A 20,607-nucleotide genomic window follows, 5' to 3' on the forward strand; every position below is an offset into this window, starting at 1 on the left:
TCCTATCTCAAAGGGGACCATCTTATGGGGGAGTCAAAATTTTGGTCCCCCCTAAGGGAGGGGGCGGGGGGCCCCCAACTTTTTTTTTTCAAATGGCAACCCCTATCTTGCGATACCTCATTCGAAAGACCATAAAAAACTAAGAATTTTGGCGCAAACCGCAGATCAATATCTTAATTTTTGACCGAGTTATGATAGGGTCAAAGGTCAAATTTGACCTATTTTCAAAAAATCACAACTCCGGTTCAAATTATCGTAAAGAAAAAAATAAAACGGGAAAATTTACTAAATTGTGTCCGCTTTTAAGTAAAAATTGCAGAAATCACTTCGCTGTAATTTTAAGGGGGGGTTCGAACCCCCAAATACGTCAATTCAAAGGTCATTCAATTTTCCCGCGAAATAAGCCAATTTCCCCTAGATTTGCTTCCACGTTATCTCAGTAAGGTCAAAATCAGTTCAACATTACGTTGGGCAAGTCCCCAAATTTCGGGAAAAGTTAAAATAACGCAATTAAAACGGTCAAATTTAATTACCTTAAATTGCGTTATTTTAACTTTTCCCGAAATTTGGGGACTTGCCCAACGTAATTTTGAACTGATTTTGACCTTACTGAGATAATGTGGAGGCAAATCTATGGGAAATTGGCTTATTTCGCGAGAAAATTGAATGACCTTTGAATTGACGTATTTGGGGGTCCGAACCCCCCCCTTAAAATTAGTTCGAAGTGATTTCTTCAATTTTTACTTAAAAGCGAACACAATTTAGTAAATTTTCCCGTTTTATTTTTTTCTTTACGATAATTTGAACCGGAGTTGTGATTTTTTGAAAATAGGTCAAATTTGACCTTTGACCCTATCATAACTCGGTCAAAAATTAAGATATTGATCTGCGGTTTGCGCCAAAATTCTTAGTTTTTTATGGTCTTTCGAATGAGGTATCGCAAGATAGGGGTTGCCATTTGAAAAAAAAAAGTTGGGGGCCCCCCGCCCCCTCCCTTAGGGGGGACCAAAATTTTGACTCCCCCATAAGATGGTCCCCTTTGAGATAGGAACATTCCCAAAGTTTCATTTTTCTATCTCCAACCGTTCAAAAGTTAGCCGACCGTCCTGGAACTTCTGGCCCACCCTGTATATAAAAAGTATAGTTTTTAGCCTTGATCCTGTATTTTGTGTGTGTTATATATATATATATATATATATATATATATATATATTTAATCTTATTTAACGACGATCAGCATCATATATATCGTACTATTTTATGACCTACATTTTTCAACTCAGGGCTTCAGGATCGATGCTTTTTGAGCGAGAATTCCCGAAAATTACGAGGTCGTACCGTCTACAATAGGTAGATATTTCTTCGAAATCTACCTTAAGATGACAGAGGTATAACAGGAAGTACATACTACGTTGCAAACAAAGATGAGTGGTTTCTCACTTTTGCCATCGATATGGAAACTAAGTCGGTGGAAAACGCACCTTAATGTTTCAAGATTATGGTACGTCATGGAGGTCATTGTTACGTGTAATATGTTGCGTTGCATGCGAGATAGAGCGTGCTTGTTAGCATTTTTTTACGACCATTCATTGTCAGGTTGGCAGATTTTGTGACAGAATTTGGACAATTCGCATTGAGTTTCTTTCATGGAAGGAAAATACCTTTCTCCAGTACAATCGGACATCATATCCAATGTCCACGTCACGGCTGAAGGTGAGATTGTATTCTTGATTTAGAGTCCACAAAATCAGGGAAAACAAACATACGCAACGACTGAGACATGAGATACATAATTACGTTTTAAATAAGGTCATAGTTTTAATTCACGTTGATGCATTCTCTTTGCGCAATTAATTCAGACGTGGCCATGGAAATGAACGAATATCATGGTTGACTGCGTGTCATGGTAAGCCGCTTATAAGAATTTAACACAAAACTATATCGACGGTAAACTCCCAAATCACGTATCTTGTTTGCAATGTTTAAAAATCTCCTTTCCTCTTTCATATTTCTAAAGGCGTTCAAGAATTCCAACAGTGTAGTGTCATCATTAAACTTACGAAGAATCTTAGCGTGAGAAATCCAAATTGAAGGCAACGTCTTAAAATTTCACATACTTAGTATGCAATGAGTCTTTCTTATCCTTGATCGGTCGAGATGTCTGCGACCTTCTTCCATTATCGTCAACTGTGCTGACAAGCAGCCTACCGCGAATTTTCCCGTTTTTCGTTTCCAAGTGTTCAGTTCGCCTCAGATTAAAAACATCGACTGATGCACTAATCCCGGTCTTCACCTCGATCTCTGTCCTTAAACCGCACAGGTCGCGCAAAACCCTCGTTTTCCATCAAGAAACAATGGATACCCATCAAACTACACTTTCTTCTGAAGAAGGTAAAATATTCTTAGAACATGTTCAATGCTGTATTTTCCACAAGCAAGATACTTATTTATTAATACGCAAATTCCTCACTCAAAATGTAAGGTAATAAACACACATATACGAGTATTTAGTTTGAAAATTGAGAAGGCTTGGAGGATAAGGCGGACAAGTGAAGTTTTTAAAAAAATTGAGATATAAATTATTTCAAGTCAAATTCGTCTGAATGCTTGTTTTGTAAAAAAGTAGCTCCCAGATTCCAATTTTTAAGCATCAAAAAGTTAGTTTGAACTTTCGTTCCGCCATAAGCATCAATGGTGTTAAGTTTCGCGAATGCGAAACTTCAAACACATGAATTTCTCGCAATAGCAAAAACTGCACTTGTGCGCCTTGTTCTCCAAGCCCCTCAATTCAATCGCTGCAATTTAAGAAAAGAATAGATTCAATTTTAAAAAATTGAAAGGCCCTGTCCTAATTTAAGATAACTTAAAATAAAACAATTATCATAGCAAATGAGTCGTATTAAAATATGACTTGCCGTATCCTCCACAGTATCTCCATAGTATCCGCAATAAGATTAGAGACATTCTGTGACTTGTTTTTTCTTGTTTTCTTAGGATTGCTTTCAAAACTTACAGTGGCCATTGACAGTTGGTTACCCTTCAGTTTGCAGTATTTCGACGTCACATCACTTCCACATACCAGTCTCGTAGCCTTGCTGTTCCTTGGATTCGTCTATCTCATATATTACCTCACTCGACCCTTAAATATATTTATCGTAAGAGACGGATGTTAAAATATTGTTAATCATACTGGTATTTGTTTCCGAAAGTATTTGGATAATGAACTAGATCTTCACCATTTTTGGTGCAAATGTGGCTACATTGAATTATGACAAAGAGTACTCGGAAAACTGTTTCAAGAAAACTACGCTCTAACCACGTGGAATTTCGCCAAAAATTGTGAAATTAGACAAATTTTGAGGCTTTAAGCTACACGACTTCTTTGATTACGAGACCTGCCTAATCGCTCGAAATCGCGATTTCAGCTAAAGTCACTGACCGAATTTCGGAATCTAAGGAAATCAAAATTACACGTGGGTCTTTTTTTTTGGAGCTCAAAACACATCTTAAAGAATGTGTTGGGCACGCACACTTTTTAGAAGCAAAAATTGGGAGTGAAATAAACATTTTCAGAGCGCTTGCAATTTGCAGTTGATTGAATTTTTAAATATTCTGATCAATTTTGAAACCTCAAAAATGGCTTCACTTGAACAGAATTTTGGAGGAAGCATTCTTTTGTGTTGGAATATAATATTATCACCAGCCGTTGCACGGTTATTCCGTTCGTGAAAAGCTAATAGGTAAAATCGATGAAAGAATGGTGAAATTAGAAGAGGCAAGAATGGAAATGCTCAATTCAGAACCTCCAAAGATTAAATACTCTTGTTTTTATAAGAATGTTCATAACTTTTATCGTAGAAAAATATCCCCACCAGCAGCAAAGACTGCCAAAGAGAATGTTTTTTCTTCGGCTCACCCTAAAAATAAAAGTTTAAAATCACATTATTGTTCTTTTTTCATATATTTACAAAAATTAAGAGAGCGAAGACTAATCACTCGAAATTTAGTGAATTACGATGATTGTCAGTCGCTCTTTAAGAAAATTAAAACGTCAACAAAATCAAGAACGTCTTTGAACATATAAAGAGTGCTTTGTATTTTGCCCTTGATGTTATTTTTCCTACCACTTACTACTATGTGTGCCTCCTGTCCTTAAAAATGTTCATAACTTAACCAAGGATTCTAAAAACTTCTCTTTCCATGGTGATTACACGTTGTTTCAACAACCTCCTCCCCCACTTTCTATCCCTTTTCCCCAAATGGATTAATAAAAACTTATTAATTTTTTTTTTCATGTGATCAGGACTTGACCGGAGAGAAGAGCGATAAATTTTTTAAACTTCCAGCTAAAAATGATTCGATGGCAAAAGACCTGCTCGTAAGTCGATTGCGAAGAGATCCTGATGCCAAAAAACTTCCACTTTATCCAAATGGATGGTTCAGAATACTCGAATCTTGGGAACTCGGCCTGGAGAAAGTGAAATACGTCGCGGCTTTAGGTAATCTTAGTATGTAATATTTAAAAATGGGTTGTTTTTTTTCTTTAGTCTACGAAAATAGTCTCGCAAATTTATAGATGGAGCTGACGTGTGCACATACTCACGGATGAAAGCGAAACCCAAAAATTTTGCAATGCAACACAGTTGGACAGCATTTTGCAATTTGGAGCTATAAATTCTAGCTCATCTGAAAAAACACGTATGTGCATAGGGAAACTAATGGCACATACGTTGTTTTTAAACCAAGCTGGAATTTATAGTTCCTAATTGCAAAATGTAGTCCAGTTTTGACCCTCTATGGCATGAATTAATTTTGGATCTCAGAATCTAGGGGACACTAATCTATTTTGTAGCTTGCATTAAAAAAATAGAGTACCAATCTTTTTTTCAAAGTTTTAAATTTAAGGGAATAAATTATTCAAAAAAAGAAACAACTAATGAAATGTTGCAAACTCATGGAACAGGGAAAGATTCAATCTTTAAAAACCCCCGAAAATACGTTGTTACGAATTTGTAACGCTATGCCATAGAGGGTGAAGATTTCAGAATATGAACTGCGCACGAGACTCACATTAGGCTGCAATGGGAGGGAGGGTTTAAAGTTATTAGTGTAAAAGACCGTATACGAATACCTAAGAAGAAAAATGATCAGGAATGGATGCTTTATTGACGTATTTCAGATACCATCTTTAGTGCATCAAACCATCCGTTTAAAAGAATATCGCCCTTAATCAGGGAACGGTGTCACTGTTACACGGAATTTCCTTATGTCAAAATTATATTTGAGGATTTGCGACAGATAAAAGTTTTTCCAATTGGTAGGATGCTTTTTACTTTTGAAGAAATTTGTTGAATTAAAACTACCTGGTCGATACACGCTTCGCACGCTCTCACAGCTAATAAGCAGAGGATTTCCCCTGCACCCCTGGTCGCTCGCTTCGCGGGTGACTTTGAGGCTAGCGTCGTGAACTATTATTGCAAGTGATTCATCAGACAGATGAAGAATCATAATGCAGATTCCTTTGCTTCTTTTCAGGTGAAAATTTTGCTGTTTTTCGAAAGTCAGATGGAAAGGTACACGTAGTCGACGCGTACTGTCCCCATCTAGGAGCAAACATGGGTATAGGAGGGTCTGTCAAGAATGGTTGCTTGGAGTGCCCTTTCCATGGATGGCAATTCGATGGCGAGACGGGAAAATGCAGAAATATCCCATATGCCAAAAAAAGTAAGCTACTGATTAGAAGCTTGTGGGATCTGCTAACAAAACTTTTTTTTGATAACCACGCTTTGCAAATTGTAATTTTTTGACAGGGAAGGAAAACTGCTTTTGGCACTATTTGAAGTATATGATAGCACAGGAAAATAAGCTGAGTGGTAGCACATGGTGGTATTAGAGACCTAAACTTTAAAATTTAAACCAAAGTAAATGGTACATTTCTATTCTAAAAAAAGAATGCGCATCATGGGGAGATTGTGCATTCTAATGATAATGCAAAGAGAGCAAAGAGGCAAAAGAGGCAAAAGAGGCAAAGAGGTGCAAAGAGAGTTTTCTTATTGCAAAGAGGTGTGTGAAAAAACGGGCAAAAATGCCTCAAGGCATTCTCTAATTTTGAACACTTGGGGTGATACAGTATCTTTCGAGACGCCCAAAACCGGTCGCCGTTTGCTTAGAAGCGCTGTATAGTTTTCTCTATTAAACCATCAGAAATCTCTATTTAAGAGGAATATTTTTAAAAAACAATTCATTGAAATCGGTTGAGATGCAGCGGAGATATAAAATTTTTAAATATCTCCACTTTAAAAAATGGCAACGTCGCAACAAGGCACTTCTAAGCAAAACGGCAACCGGTTTTGAGCGTCTCGAAAGATACTGTATCACCCCAAGTGTTCAAAATTAGAGAATGCCTTGAGGAATTTTTGCCTGTTTTTTCACACACCTCTTTGAGAACTTTGTTACATAGTTATATACTTTGTTATAATATATAGTAAGTATCTTAAAGCTAAATACAAAATAACGGCGCAAAATTTACGAGGTTCTGATCAATAAAAATCTCACTCATATTCATCAATTGATGAGAAGTAGACGACGTACTATCAGTTAAAGAGAAGCCTTAAATCGCCTTTGTGAGAATGCAAACACTTTTAAGTTGCGTTTTTTCATGATTGCAAAATTTCCTTAACAACTACAGAACGGAGTGAACGATGTTGCATAGATTGAATGGAAACCGGGATGCGCCAATGAATAAGGGATCTAGCAGAGCTAACGTTATCAAAGATTGCGTATTAACTTCGTGAATATTTTGAACGAATTATGCGCCACCACACCACAAAATGTGACATAAAAAAATCCTCCTTTGAAACATATAAATGCGAAGTGCCTCGTGTCCGTACATCAAAGTTATTTTTTCGGAGGGCCGTAAAATCTGCCGTGATTGCGAAGAGAGCAGTAAATGCATGCTGGGATGAATCTCGATACACATAAAAGCATTCGCAAATCAAGGCTCATAAAGAAATGCACATACTACTCTATTCACTATCACGGCAGAAATGCGAGATCTGCTCCGGCCAGCTTTGGTGAGATTTGCGATCGAGTCGAACCAGAGACTTCTCTGGATGACCACTTGGGACGACCACTTGGGACGGGTGAACCAGGAAGAGAACGAATAATAATTTTAAAAAAGAATCTTGAGGAAAATATCACGTTTTGATGAGATCTCAATTTCAGGGAATTCCCTTGAGAGATACGTGGTGACCCCAGTAGCAGAACAATTTTTTGTTTTTCTAAAAAAAGTATAAAAGAAACATATCTTTTATCTAAATGATCGTTTTATATAAAAAAAACGTGTAACGCTTTTATAAAAAAAAATAAAATCTAAGTTCAGACCTGACCGTAATATATGAAAAGTGATAAAAGCTAGATAAGGTAATTTTATTTTATACACACATTTTTATTTTTTTATACAACGCATGCATACGAAAGTGTTAAAAGTGAATATTTTTATGTAACGATTATATAAAAAAATAGGTCATCATTTTCGTGAGCTTTTCGCGAATTAGAAGAATTTTTAGTATATGTTCGCGAAAAGCTCACGAAAATTATAAAATTTTTTTATATAATGGGAACATAAAAATGTTCACTTTTAACACTTTTGTATGCATGCATTATATAAAAAAAATTAACTTTCGTACGTAATATTTATCTTTTTCTTCTGTGGTTCTGCTACTAGGGGGAGATTTATCTCCAAATGCAATTAATCTGATTATTGAGATTTCCTCTCATCAACATCGTTCCATGTGCAGTTCCAGAGTTTGCGAAAGTTCGAACTTGGAAGTCTGTAGAGGTGAACCACATCATTTTCGTGTGGTATCACGCTGATGGAGAGGAGCCCTCCTACGAAATACAACCGTTTGCAGATATTATGGATGGAAGTTACACGTACAAGGGTCGTTTTGAATATCTAATGGATGCGCATGCTGAGGTTAGAATGTCATCTCTATTCTGTTTATTAGTACGATTGATCATTTAGAATAGTGCGTCTCGATTTCTAAATATTTCAATGAGGGCCGCGCATCATGCAGCGCCCAGCAACCTTTTAATAATACTCAAAATTGAATCGGATGAATATCGCAAAGTACATTACTTTGAGTCTAACAAGTCATAGGGTATTTTAAGGACGAATTACAAATTAAAAGGTGAAACTTTGGTAAAGAGGAAAGTTGATGTGTGTTAGAGGTTAAATTCAGGACAGTGAACTGAATATTGTGCTTCCGGGTGTCCCAGTGAATATTTGCACGTATTTACGCTAAAAGGAACTATGTGTAGTAGGCTTTAGTTCCTTTCATAAACACGTCCATTGGCCCCAATAAAATTATCAACTCAGCTGGATGTGACAGAAATTAACAAAAATACCCAAAGTTATGGGTAGTTAACGTTGCTATGGGTAAGGGGGAAAAAATTTCGCGAAGAGGAAGAAATCGACATGTCTTAATAACTTGACTGCCTCAAGTATAGATGTTGTTTGTTACACTACCTTCTGCTTAACAAAGCATAAGTCTAATCGTTGCTCTCGTTCTGTTTTTTTCTCATTTTAAAGGATGTCTTTCAAAATTTCGCTGACAACGAGCATATTAATTGTATACACGCTCCTAGAATGTTCATGACGGGCGCTGATTTGGAGGGCTCGAAGAGAAAATGGCTTTCCTACTTCACCAATCTCACACAGTTAACACAGTGGGAACTTGATGCAGATCTGCCTCACAAGTCGTGGGGTCGAAATGAAGTGCACATAAAGCTTTTTAATAGAATAACCATCATAAAGAGTAATGTTCTTGCGAGAAACGTATGTATTATCACTTAAAATTGCGTTCAACGGGTGTGAGGAGGGTAACGGAACAAAGTGGCCCATTTAGAATACCTAAAAAATGCCTTCACTATCACACAGCGTACTTGAATATTTTATTTTGGTGCGTATACCTACGTAGTATACCGCCTTTGCGATCGTTTTGACTCCCAACTCGATAGAATGTATCGAGTATTTGAGTTCCTTGCCGGCGAATGACAGGCGGGCTCAGGTTCTTTTGTAAGCTTGTAAAAAAGTTACTAGTCCTTCGATCTTGTAGGCTGATTGATCTTCGTCACAGACCGTATTTTTTTACTAGGGGGCTATGCCCCCTGGCCGCTATGCGGCCCAACCCCTGAAGGCGCTCCGCGCCATCAATGGGCCGCTTCGCGGCCCTATTTTTGCCCTCCTATCAGTGATAGTTTTATTTTTCCCCTAAACAATTACGATATGAGGTATACTTTAATTTTAAACTTTACTTAAAATTACTTTAAAATTAAAAGGACGCGTTTTGGAATGACTGCTTGATGAAATATTGCAGTAAAACAATGAACAATGATAGTCAGGTAATAATTAAGATTTCATGAGTCGGGGATCGAACCTACACCGAGTTTAAAGTGGACGCATTGGACGTCTTAGACGACTCGGTCACCGCTCGACATGAGGGTTATGGTGCGAATCTTGTGTAGATAAGTGTAGAGCTGATGCGCAGGCTACACAGCTACTGCGCAACCTCCTCGACCACTGCGCATCCTCCCGCGCATAGCGGTAGCAGTACCGGAGCATTCTATAAACTCACTCACTTTTATAACGTGATTTTAAAAAAACCTGGGTCCTTTTTCCAAAATCTGATTACAGCGGGCTCATCTAGGGCCTATTACCTGTCGATTTACGCAAAAATCATGAAAATCGGCCCAGTAGAACGCTCAAACGAACTATGACAAAAACTATAAATTTACATTGTTTAAATGGGAGAATTCGCAACTTTACCACGTAATATTAAAAAACCTGGGCCATATTTTGAAAATCTGCCCGGTAGAACGCTGGAACTAAGCGTTACCAGTTTCGCAAAATTAGGAGGTCTTGGAGCTTATAGTATAGATTGTAAATTCTAGAGATGAGTGGGCTCCTACATTTCTCTCCTCTGTTACAAAAACAGCTGCCCACCATGCGTCGCGCCAGCGGAAACTATACCCATAAAATAACATACCGATCTTACGCTGATAATCTGATAGTAAGAGCTAGCTTGAACATTGTTGCTGTGAATAATCTATCTGATTTCATATCCCAATTTTAGAAAGCTCAGTGTTACTTTAATAGTTGTCAAATTTTGTATGGATCTAGCTTCAGTTTGCGGAAAGGAAAATCTGATTTTAATAAGCGTGACAATTTTCGGTGATATATTTCTCCTCTATATTTTCTGAGAATTGTATCCGGTGGTAATCGTGGAGAGTTGTAACTTGGAGTTATGTCAACTGCTTTTACTACTGAATTTACACCTTAAAATATTTCAAATCACATTTTCAAGATTCTGGAGCTCTTCTAGTTGTAAGAAGTAAAAATCTGTAAATACCTACCCACTCCAGGTGGTTTTCCTTCTCTGATCATGTAGATACTTTCCCACCTTGCATTTGTATTTTTTTATCAAGGGATAATCCAGGTTTTACTTTCGATAAATGTAGAATGCTTCTTGGGTAAAAGTGATTAAATTAATTGAGGGGGGGGGGGAGCGGCCAAGTTTAAGAAATGATTTTTCAATCTACATTTTACCCTGCAATTAGTTTTAGCACCTTATCGCAACATGCCTCCTTGAGGAAATATTCAATAATTGAGTCATCTCAGCAGCAATTATAGGCTTATCTCACCGAAAATTGATGGAGTTACATTTCAGAGATGAGAGATCCTTCATCCATCTCTTGAGAAGGGTCGAGCAAACCGGGGGAAGGAGGCTTCCTAGTTCCGCCCGTGAGAATTGCAAAATTTTGGCTTTATTTTGAGATAAGATTGAAATCGTGAGACATTACTCTACAGTAGGCTCATTGTCAGTTTATTTACATTGTCAGCTGGATGTGTATAATTTTATATTGAGCATCTGTTTTTGCGTGAAGGTATAAATATGTTTTTTTCAGATCGGACCAGGCTACATCGAGCTTACCCAATCAACGTCTCTTGGAAACACTAGGTATACGATGTGTTTTACGCCAGTTGCACCACTCACCCTCCGACTAACGACGCGGTTGTACATGCGGCCATTCACAATCCTCTTCGGACCAATCGCGTTGCATGGACTTAAAAATGCCGTAAGTGTCATGAAACAAACTAGTGTAAGGCTGACACATCAATGGGCCTGTCGCAAACTTTTGCTAAAACAAAAATAAGAACTGCCTCTATCAGTAAAGGTCTAAAAACTCACGATGAGCGCACCGAAAAAGTTTAAAATGTTTCCTAACTTCGCAAAATCTGCGAGAGCAATTTGCATTTTTTTTTAGCTTTTCGCTTCAAAAACGATCCTACGGCACAGGTAGACTTTTTCCTGGAGGTATCGTCGTTCTATACAACCTCTGTGCCCTAGGATACTACACAATGACACAACACCAACACAACATGACTGACACCAATCCGTCAAAACACAAGTGCCTGGACGAGATTCTAAACATTTGTCAACAACCTAGCGTGTTTGTATGTATAAAGCCGCTTTTATAGCGCTCTCTGGCGCTCTGCGACTCCTAGCCGCCAAAGTCCCCTTTCCTCCCAAAGCTCTTCAGGGAGTTGTCTAAAACCCCTTGTCGCCACCCTTTCACTGGACGTCCCGTTCGTCCCCTCTCAGGAGGAACCCAATCAAGCAACTTCTTTGGCAGCCTTTCGTCCGTCCTTCTATTGACATGACCATACCCAGTCAAGCTGTCTGATCATGACGTCGAATACGATGTCATTTTCGACTCCCATGATCTGACGCACTCTTTCATTGCGGACCCGATCTCTCCTAAAAATTCCTACAGCGACCTCCTCCAGAAATCCCCTGGGTCCGTTTCTTCAGCTGCCAAACTTCACATCCATACGTCAGAATACTTTTGACTATAACGTTGTAAATTCTCCTCTTGTTCTCTTTGGAAATCCGCGGATCCCAGAGGATTCCATTTAAATTCGCTGTAGCCTTCCTTGCCAGGGTGTTTCTTTCCTTGGTCGCTTGATCCGTCCTTCCATCCTAGGTCAACCGCACCCCCAAGTACTTATTGTGCGCGCAGCCTTTGATCTGCTGCCTATCCTCCAACTCAATTATTTGCTGATCACCATCCCAAAGTCAGTTTCTCGGATTCGGAAATACTGACTGCCAAACCCCACTTCCGATACTTCTCTACCAACTTGCGCATCATGTAATCGGCGTCATCTTGATCTTGTGCAATCACCACTTGCGGTTATCAGCAAAGCAGAGTGAACAGAGTTTCAACCTCAATCAAGGGAACACCCATCCTAGCGTGTTTACATTTACGATTTCTTTGCGTCGATAAAGATCCGCTTTGGTTGACCTTGAGCTCCCGATTGCGATTTTCGTGCGAAAGCGTCCGCTATGTTGGGTATTGGATTTTTTAGACATTTACTGATAGAAACAATTCTTACTTTTGCTCTGGCAAAAATTCGCAATAGGCCCATTGAGGAGCTTGGAGGACGAAGTGCATAAGTGCAGTTTTTGTTATCTCGAGAAATACGTGTTTGAAGTTTGAAAATTAGAGAGGGCGTTTTTAGAAAGCTGCGTGGATTCTCAGACCTCGCAAAGCGCTCTCTTCACACACAGTCCTTTGTTAAAACCTTTCCGTTCAAGTCACCTGCTTGTATGCACCTTGTTTTGCTAAAGCCTTGTGACTTTGAAAGGCCCCCGCCATGGAAGATGAACCCTATCCCTTAACTTCACTGGCTCCTTACCATATTGGATCGTCCTCTGAGAGTCTCTTCTCGGATCAGGAAGAAGGGTCAAGCAGGAAGAGGCTTAAAAATTGCCTTCTAAACTATCCCTCCTTTTCATTCTCACGAGGCTCCCATGCACCTCGATTGGACTGCATTTTGCAATATGGAACTATGAATTCTGGCCCGGTTTGAAAACAACGTATGTGCCATTAGATTCCCCATGCACATAAGTGTTTTCCCAGAAGAGCCAGAAATTTTTGTTCCAAATTGCAAAATGCAGTCCAATTGATCTATATTCATTTCATTGGTATCGAATATACCCTGCCTGACGGTAAGTCCAAACTGAGATTTCGGCTTTTCCCAAAATAATACACGTGAGGGCTAACATCTTAGAGAAAATATGGACCGTATACCAGAATATATTGTACTAGAGTTAAGGATTAACCTTACCCCTGTACCGAAATTTCAATTTGTTATTAATTTCCTCTTCTATTTTTAGTTCGAGGAGGACATCATGGTATGGAATTACGGGAAAGTAAGAGCGCAACAGAATATTATAAAGGAAGATGGATCCGTAGCCCACTTCAGACGATGGTACAGTCAATTCTACTCTAAAAGCAGTCCTTCCATTAACTGTCAGGATACTATTTATTAGCAAGTTTTAAAGACCCAGTCCTCTCTATTTGACATCCTTACAAATGAAGTCTACGAGAAAGCTGTTAAATAAAACTACGGAAAACTTCGAAGGAAAATATAATATTTGTACCCCTTTCTTGACACTTCTAATTTTATGATAAAACTCACTTCAGGTGCCTTATAGCCATTAGATGTTTGGGAGGCTAATAAAATGAAAGTCGGTGAGAACGAAAACACACCAACTCGGAAATTTTTAAACGCTTAATTCTCTGTCAACAGACATGGTGTATCGATTTTAACTTGGTGCTTTACAAAGTTTCTGAGTACTTGTCCTTTGGCACCAAAAAGGTTTTTCTTAAACTAACTTCTTCGCCCGCTGCGCAGTTTTAGGTGTTTCCTGAACAATTTTTTTTCCCGAGTTTATGTGTTTTCGAATTTGGTCCGCGGGTTGCCAAGATATCTGACTTTTTCTGAGCCCACTTTCTCCCGCCACGGGTCCAATTTTTATTGAGCGTAACGTAGCTGTAATCACTTCTAGCGGATCGATAATAAGTTTTAATCTTGGTAATGTTTGAAAATACATACCTTCATTTTTCTACGTAGAACGCAGAAATATTAGACGATGATGACACCATGATTAATAATCAAATGCAAACACCGTGGTTCGATTGCAACTAAGATAGACAAAGCTCATAAAATCTTCTCTTTAAGAGAAAACAGTCATTAAAATATATGTATTTTAAAAAAATAGATTTGGGGTCCATCTTCCAAATTCTTCGTATAGATGTTAATAGCCTAAGATGCTGAATGTCTTAAAATAAATTAACTAACTAACTAATCTTTCACAAAGCCATTAAACAACAGAAAAAAAAAGAAAAAAAACAACTAACTAATCTTGAGTGGGATCAGCTGCACGTTAGAAAATCTTTCCGGCTGCAATACTAAACAGCTCAAGGCGCAGCCTTGAAAGGATATTGAAGGTCGAGAGCATTGAATAAACCAAATGTACGCTGAGTTTCGAACAAATGGTAGATTGGAATTTAAATGATGAATTTTCCTAGGAAGTATTCTCCGGGAAGGGGTATCTGTATCTGATGCGATTATGCGAAGAAATGAATATTAGGTATAGCTGATTTCCGGTGGGTATGTATTTAAGCACGGCTCAAGCACGGATCGCTGAGTCAATGTCGAGTGTTGTTCTCATGTTAAACACATCACAGACGGTTTTTTACTTCTTTACAAGAAACGATAGAAAGCTGTAACGGGACGTCGTCTTCAGAGGGAAATACATTTCTTTCATCCCTTCACCTCATGCATTAGGTAATGAAAAATAGTTGGAAGTTATTAAACAGCACGGATATACCTGTATTGCAGCGTTTTAGGAAAGGACATTTCACTTTAGCGGATGTATTTGACTTGTAGTTTTGAGACGCTGGGTTCGGGATAAAACGCTTAAGATCATCCGCAAGTTAAAATCATTGGGTACATACAGGGTGTCTCACGAAAAACGAGCCACCTTGAATATCTGCCGAACGCGTCGGAATTTCGAAAAACGGTAAAAGACGTGTTCGTTTATATCGAGGAGGACACCATTTGGCGTATTCGACATTTTCCCAAACCGCGGGAGGGGCGCGGGGCGGGGGGTGCCCCACCCGTAAGTCGAACTTTTCAAATGGCACCCCTACTTTTTTATTTCAGAAATCAATTTTTCGCAAAAAAACAAGCCACCCTGTCCAAACCGAATGTAAATCGGACAATTTTTCAGTGATTGAGAGAGTTTGAAACATTTTTTTCATGCTCTTTCCAAAAATTTCCCACGCCCAATGGAATTGCTGTATCAAACCAAACTCTCCGCCAAAAAAATTCTTGAACATTGCACTTTCGATAAAAAAATAAAAAAAATCTGCTGCACCCGAAATCTAGAGCACGCGGAGCCCTTCTTTGCGACATTAAAATTCGTAATACCGAACATTTCCGAGGAGCGCTCATCGGGAGGGAGTAGTAAGTTTTAGACAAGAATTATTAATCTTTTTTCTGAAGCATAAGAAACCGTGTCCATGAAGAAGCAGTTAAGTAGAAAAACAACGCACCGCGGAAAAATAGCGTCCTCAGAAGTATCAAGGTCCGGCTCAAGTCATTGACCCCCCCCCCCCCCCCCCAAAAAAAAAGCTAATCCATTTGTTTTTCTACTTAACTGCTTCTTTATGGACACGGTTTCTTATGCTTCAGAAAAAAGATTAATAATTCTTGTCTAAAACTTACTACTCCCTCCCGATGAGCGCTCCTCGGAAATGTTCGGTATTACGAATTTGGGAGAAGGTAAGTTGAGTCCCAAACGATCTTTTGAGGGTAAGTTGAGTCCCGTCAATTAATCACCCATAGGTAAATTGAGTCCCGTCAATGAATCCCCCATAGGTAAATTGAGTCCCACTGTATTTGCGTTGTTGAACAGTGAATAGTAGTGAAAATAAATAAAAATACGAAGGCATCGTCAACATCTCCTTCACTTAAAAATGGCAAGCTGAAGAAATATTTTAAATAATTGCTGAGTTCAGATCGAGAGTCTTTATACACGGTCGCTAAGCCGCACTTTTGTATGTGGCGCCACCAACTCTGCCCAAGATGAAAGCGACATCCCTTAAGTCCAACATTCGGCCATACTCAACGAGCTGCTTTGTGTATACCTTCTTCGAAGTCCAAAAAAACTTCTTTCGGTTGGAACTTTAAACCTAAATATTCACAGCGCTTGACGACAAACCGAAGTGCTGTTGCGTACGTATCAGTTTTTTTGTCAGGCAATAACAAGAAAACCAATGGAACAAATCGACCTTTGTAGTAACCATGAATCGTGAATACTTGCAGATAAAATTTAAGCTTTTTACAATCACTTAACTTCACAAAACATTTACTTCATTTCTTGCCTCTCACGCACACTCTCCCATCCTCACACATACAGTGATAATGCTACCGGGACTCAATTTACGTACCACCAATTAGGAGTCGGGACTCAATTTACCTTCTCCCCTAATGACCTCAATGCATTGGGACTCAACTTACATTCGTCCACGAATTTTAATGTCGCAAAGAAGGGCTCCGCGTGCTCTAGATTTCGGGTGCAGCAGATTTTTTTTATTTTTTTATCGAAAGTGCAATGTTCAAGAATTTTTTTGGCGGAGAGTTTGGTTTGATACAGCAATTCCATTGGGCGTGGGAAATTTTTGGAAAGAGCATGAAAAAAATGTTTCAAACTCTCTCAATCACTGAAAAATTGTCCGACTTACATTCGGTTTGGACAGGGTGGCTTGTTTTTTTGCGAAAAATTGATTTCTGAAATAAAAAAGTAGGGGTGCCATTTGAAAAGTTCGACTTACGGGTGGGGAACCCCCCGCCCCGCGCCCCTCCCGCGGTTTGGGAAAATGTCGAATACGCCAAATGGTGTCCCCCTCGATATAAACGAACACGTCTTTTACCGTTTTTCGAAATTCCGACGCGTTCGGCAGATATTCAAGGTGGCTCGTTTTTCGTGAGACACCCTGTAGAATCGTGATGCAAGTGGGAGAGCTGGCGCCACTTTTAAGCATTTTCCAGGTCCCAAATTCCGAGATTCCTGTGCGGCGCCGGGTCCCTTTTTCGATACATAATTGATTGTTTGCGATACACGGGGGACTAGGGTGCGGCTTATACGAGAAATTAAAAAGGTTGAATTTTGAAATTGACAAGGGACCCCACCAAAACGTTCCCAATAGTGTAAAAACAAACGTTGTAGAACAGTTTTGCATTTGGTCAACATTTAGAGGTTGCGACGGGCCTTTAAAGTTGCCAAATTTGGCTAATTTTCGCATTTTTTCGTCCATTTTGGCAAATTTTCTCAGGCCTTACTGAGAGTTCTAATTGGTCAATTTATTCATAAATAGGTAGTACATAACCTAAAATGTACCCCTTCCTCCCCCTGAAGCCCCCCAGCCCCCCGAACCCCCCTCCCTCACCGATCCAATATAAATACACTCATTATAAACGACGCTGTTTTGGTAGTGACCAGAGATCTAAAGTGACACTGGTCAACACGGGTTCAAATGTGGTTGATCTAGGGTAGTTTTTAGCGCTGAGTCCGAAAATGACCTCCGTCATGCAGGGTCAGGTCGATTTTCCTCGGAAAATCAGGATTTTCCCTGAACATCGAGCTTTTCCGGTGAAAAATCAATTTTCCGGAAAATCTGTGCATGATGGAGGAAAGATAAGGTCATTTTCGGATTCAGCAGCTAAAATTACATGGGAAACCATATGTTGCATGCCTATTGAAGTTTCCGTTCTGTTCCAAATATCGAGGTTTTCCGGACAAGTGCCCCTTTCCGCCCATGTAACGCATGTAATACCAGTCCGATTGATTTGCGTCGGAAAGAAGGGAAAATATTTTTTCTCAGGCAACAGGTGGAGTTGCCTCACTAAATTAGTGCCGCTGCAGCCGAAAATGACCCTCGTTTTCTTCCAAAGTCTATCAATTTTTTTGAAAAATCGATTTTTCGAAAAAAATGCACCTTTTTAACTCAAAGACGTTTAAAAACATCCCTTCTTTTCGGAATCTGGATTTTCCAAAGGTTCTGAAAGGAAACGAGGGTCATTTTCGGCTGCAGCGGCACTAATTTAGTGGAGGCAACTCCACCTGTCGCCTGAGAAAAAATATTTTCCCTTCTTTCCGACGCAAATCAATCGGACTGGTATTACATGCGTTACATGGGCGGAAAGGGGCACTTGTCCGGAAAAACCTCGATATTTGGAACAGAACGGAAACTTCAATAGGCATGCAACATATGGTTTCCCATGTAATTTTAGCTGCTGAATCCGAAAATGACCTTATCTTTCCTCCATCATGCACAGATTTTCCGGAAAATTGATTTTTCACCGGAAAAGCTCGATTTTTAAGGAAAATCCCGATTTTTCCGAGGAAAATCGACCTGACCCAGCATGACGGAGGTCATTTTCGGACTCAGCGCTAAAAACTACCCTACTACAATCACATTTGAACCCGTGTTGACCAGTGTCACTTTAGATCTCTGGTCACTACCAAAACAGCGTCGTTTATAATGAGTGTATTTATATTGGATCGGTGAGGGAGGGGGGTTCGGGGGGCTGGGGGGCTTCAGGGGGAGGAAGGGGTACATTTTAGGTTATGTACTACCTATTTATGAATAAATTGACCAATTAGAACTCTCAGTAAGGCCTGAGAAAATTTGCCAAAATGGACGAAAAAATGCGAAAATTAGCCAAATTTGGCAACTTTAAAGGCCCGTCGCAACCTCTAAATGTTGACCAAATGCAAAACTGTTCTACAACGTTTGTTTTTACACTATTGGGAACGTTTTGGTGGGGTCCCTTGTCAATTTCAAAATTCAACCTTTTTAATTTCTCGTATAAGCCGCACCCTAGGGGACTCGGCCATATTCCACACCGCCATTTTACATCGAATATGTATCGAAAAAGTGACCCCGCACACCGGGCTCGGAACTCGTCGAGCAGAACATGGCGCCAGCTCTCCCACTTACATTACGACTCTATGTACTCTATGGTTGAAATGAGCTGTAGTTTTCCTTTGCGTTGCATATCACCGACTTTTCTAGTGCATCGATCTCATTTTAGTGAGCAAATTATGTGCAAAAATATTATAACGCATTGCAGCGCAACTTTATTTAATAGTCGTAGATTCGTCCTACTCCCATGGGAGTTGAGGAGGTTTGGGGGTGTGGAATACCCCCTCCTTCTCATTTTGAAGGGGTCTCCCCCGACAAATTTTTGGAATTTTAATTTTATGTTGAGACTACTGTGATGACAATTTTCTATTATTTCTGCATAAATATTAGATTACTAAAAATTTATTGCACATTACTGAAAGTAAACACAGGGAAACTTCCGTTAGTGTGACGCTTTGCGGGAAACATATTCTAAAATTCCTCTTTCAATGCGAGCGATGGGCATCCTCCTTTGGGTCATCCACTGCGACCAAGACCTGTCCTAAACGAAGGTTTTTTCCCATCATTCAAACTTTCTGGGGGAGGGGGGCGGGGTCAGATGATACTATTTGCAATTCCGGAGATTGATACAAAATCGACCATGCCCACCTCTCTTGATCTTTTTTTGTTTTTGGTATATTAAAGGAGTATACTACGGGGCATCTTTTTCCAAAATTTAAGCCCCCCGATGAAGTCTCGGAAGGGAGGGTGGGAATTCAAAGCTGAAAAATGAATAGCTTTGTCTCGTGACTTGTTAACATTTCACGATATTGACACGCGGTTGAGCAACTTCATGGACTTGTTGCATACATAACTGGACTAAAAGTTAGTTGCTCTCATACGTTCAGGAGCACAGCGAAAAATTACCATTGTTCGTTTAAAGCGAATACGGACACGTTGTTCTTTACATTATTTATTTTACATTAGTAAAAGTCTCAAATCTGACACGGTCGAATTTTTCAAACTTTTAACTATAGAGGTATACTTCCTCGAAAGTTTTTGTAATTTAAAATAAGTTACCCGCAAAAATCACCGGTCAATATCTATAAGTGTTGAACAATTACGAGGCTAATTTATTCATTTATCAACTTTAAGCGGGGGGGGCACCCCCTTACGAAATTGTTTGGGAGACTGAAATTTTGGGGAAATATGCCCCTCAGTATACTCCTTCAATATACCAAATGTAAAAAAACAAGAGGGAAGGGGGGCATAATCGATTTGCAGCAATCTCTTTTCGCGAAAAACGCAATGTTACCACCGATTTTTCCTGAGACAAACGACTAAATTAAAAAAAAAAGTCTACGGCTGGGTAGCTGCGATTTTTCTCGGCCTCAGCTCTACTTTGGAGCTATTCAAGAAAGAAAAATTCAAATATGCACATTTGGTTCATCGTGAAGAGCTTTTGGTGATTTCCCTCCATCTTTAAAGTATTTTTATTCTACAATTTTTGACTCATAAGCTCCAATTGAGCCTGATTCTTTCCAATCATAATGAATAAAAATCACCACGAAGTTAAGAATATTATTACATCAAACTTGGGGGGTCCCGTATGGGGGACTGTTGTCACAGGTTTAGCAATCCTGCGGACCCCAGCTGGTAGCCCCTGCCTCAAAGGGGGCAGTGGAGATGGTCACCGGCCTCTGGGCGCATGAACCACCTGCTAGAAGGGCAGACAGGGCTCTGAGCTGAAGTGAAAGCAACCTGTCTAGGAGAGGCAACTCCGAA

General features: G+C 39.4%; 2 protein-coding genes across 2 annotated transcripts in view; one reads left to right on the plus strand and one right to left on the minus strand.

The window, feature by feature from the left end:
* LOC109030018 (O-acyltransferase like protein) overlaps positions 1-20,607 on the minus strand; it is a 79,872-nt gene that overhangs the window by 12,921 nt on the left and 46,344 nt on the right. The gene's annotated exons all lie outside the window — the stretch shown is intronic.
* Positions 1,247-14,861, plus strand: LOC109029997 (cholesterol 7-desaturase nvd 1). The gene is made up of 7 exons (XM_072295965.1): positions 1,247-3,155; positions 4,304-4,499; positions 5,536-5,724; positions 7,800-7,978; positions 8,594-8,839; positions 10,969-11,139; positions 13,242-14,861. The coding sequence occupies exons 1-7, from the start codon at positions 2,907-2,909 to the stop codon at positions 13,395-13,397; spliced, it is 1,386 nt and encodes a 461-aa protein (XP_072152066.1). The 5' UTR covers positions 1,247-2,906; the 3' UTR covers positions 13,398-14,861.

This window comes from Bemisia tabaci, chromosome 2, assembly GCF_918797505.1.
Source record: "Bemisia tabaci chromosome 2, PGI_BMITA_v3".
Classification (NCBI taxonomy): domain Eukaryota; kingdom Metazoa; phylum Arthropoda; class Insecta; order Hemiptera; family Aleyrodidae; genus Bemisia; species Bemisia tabaci.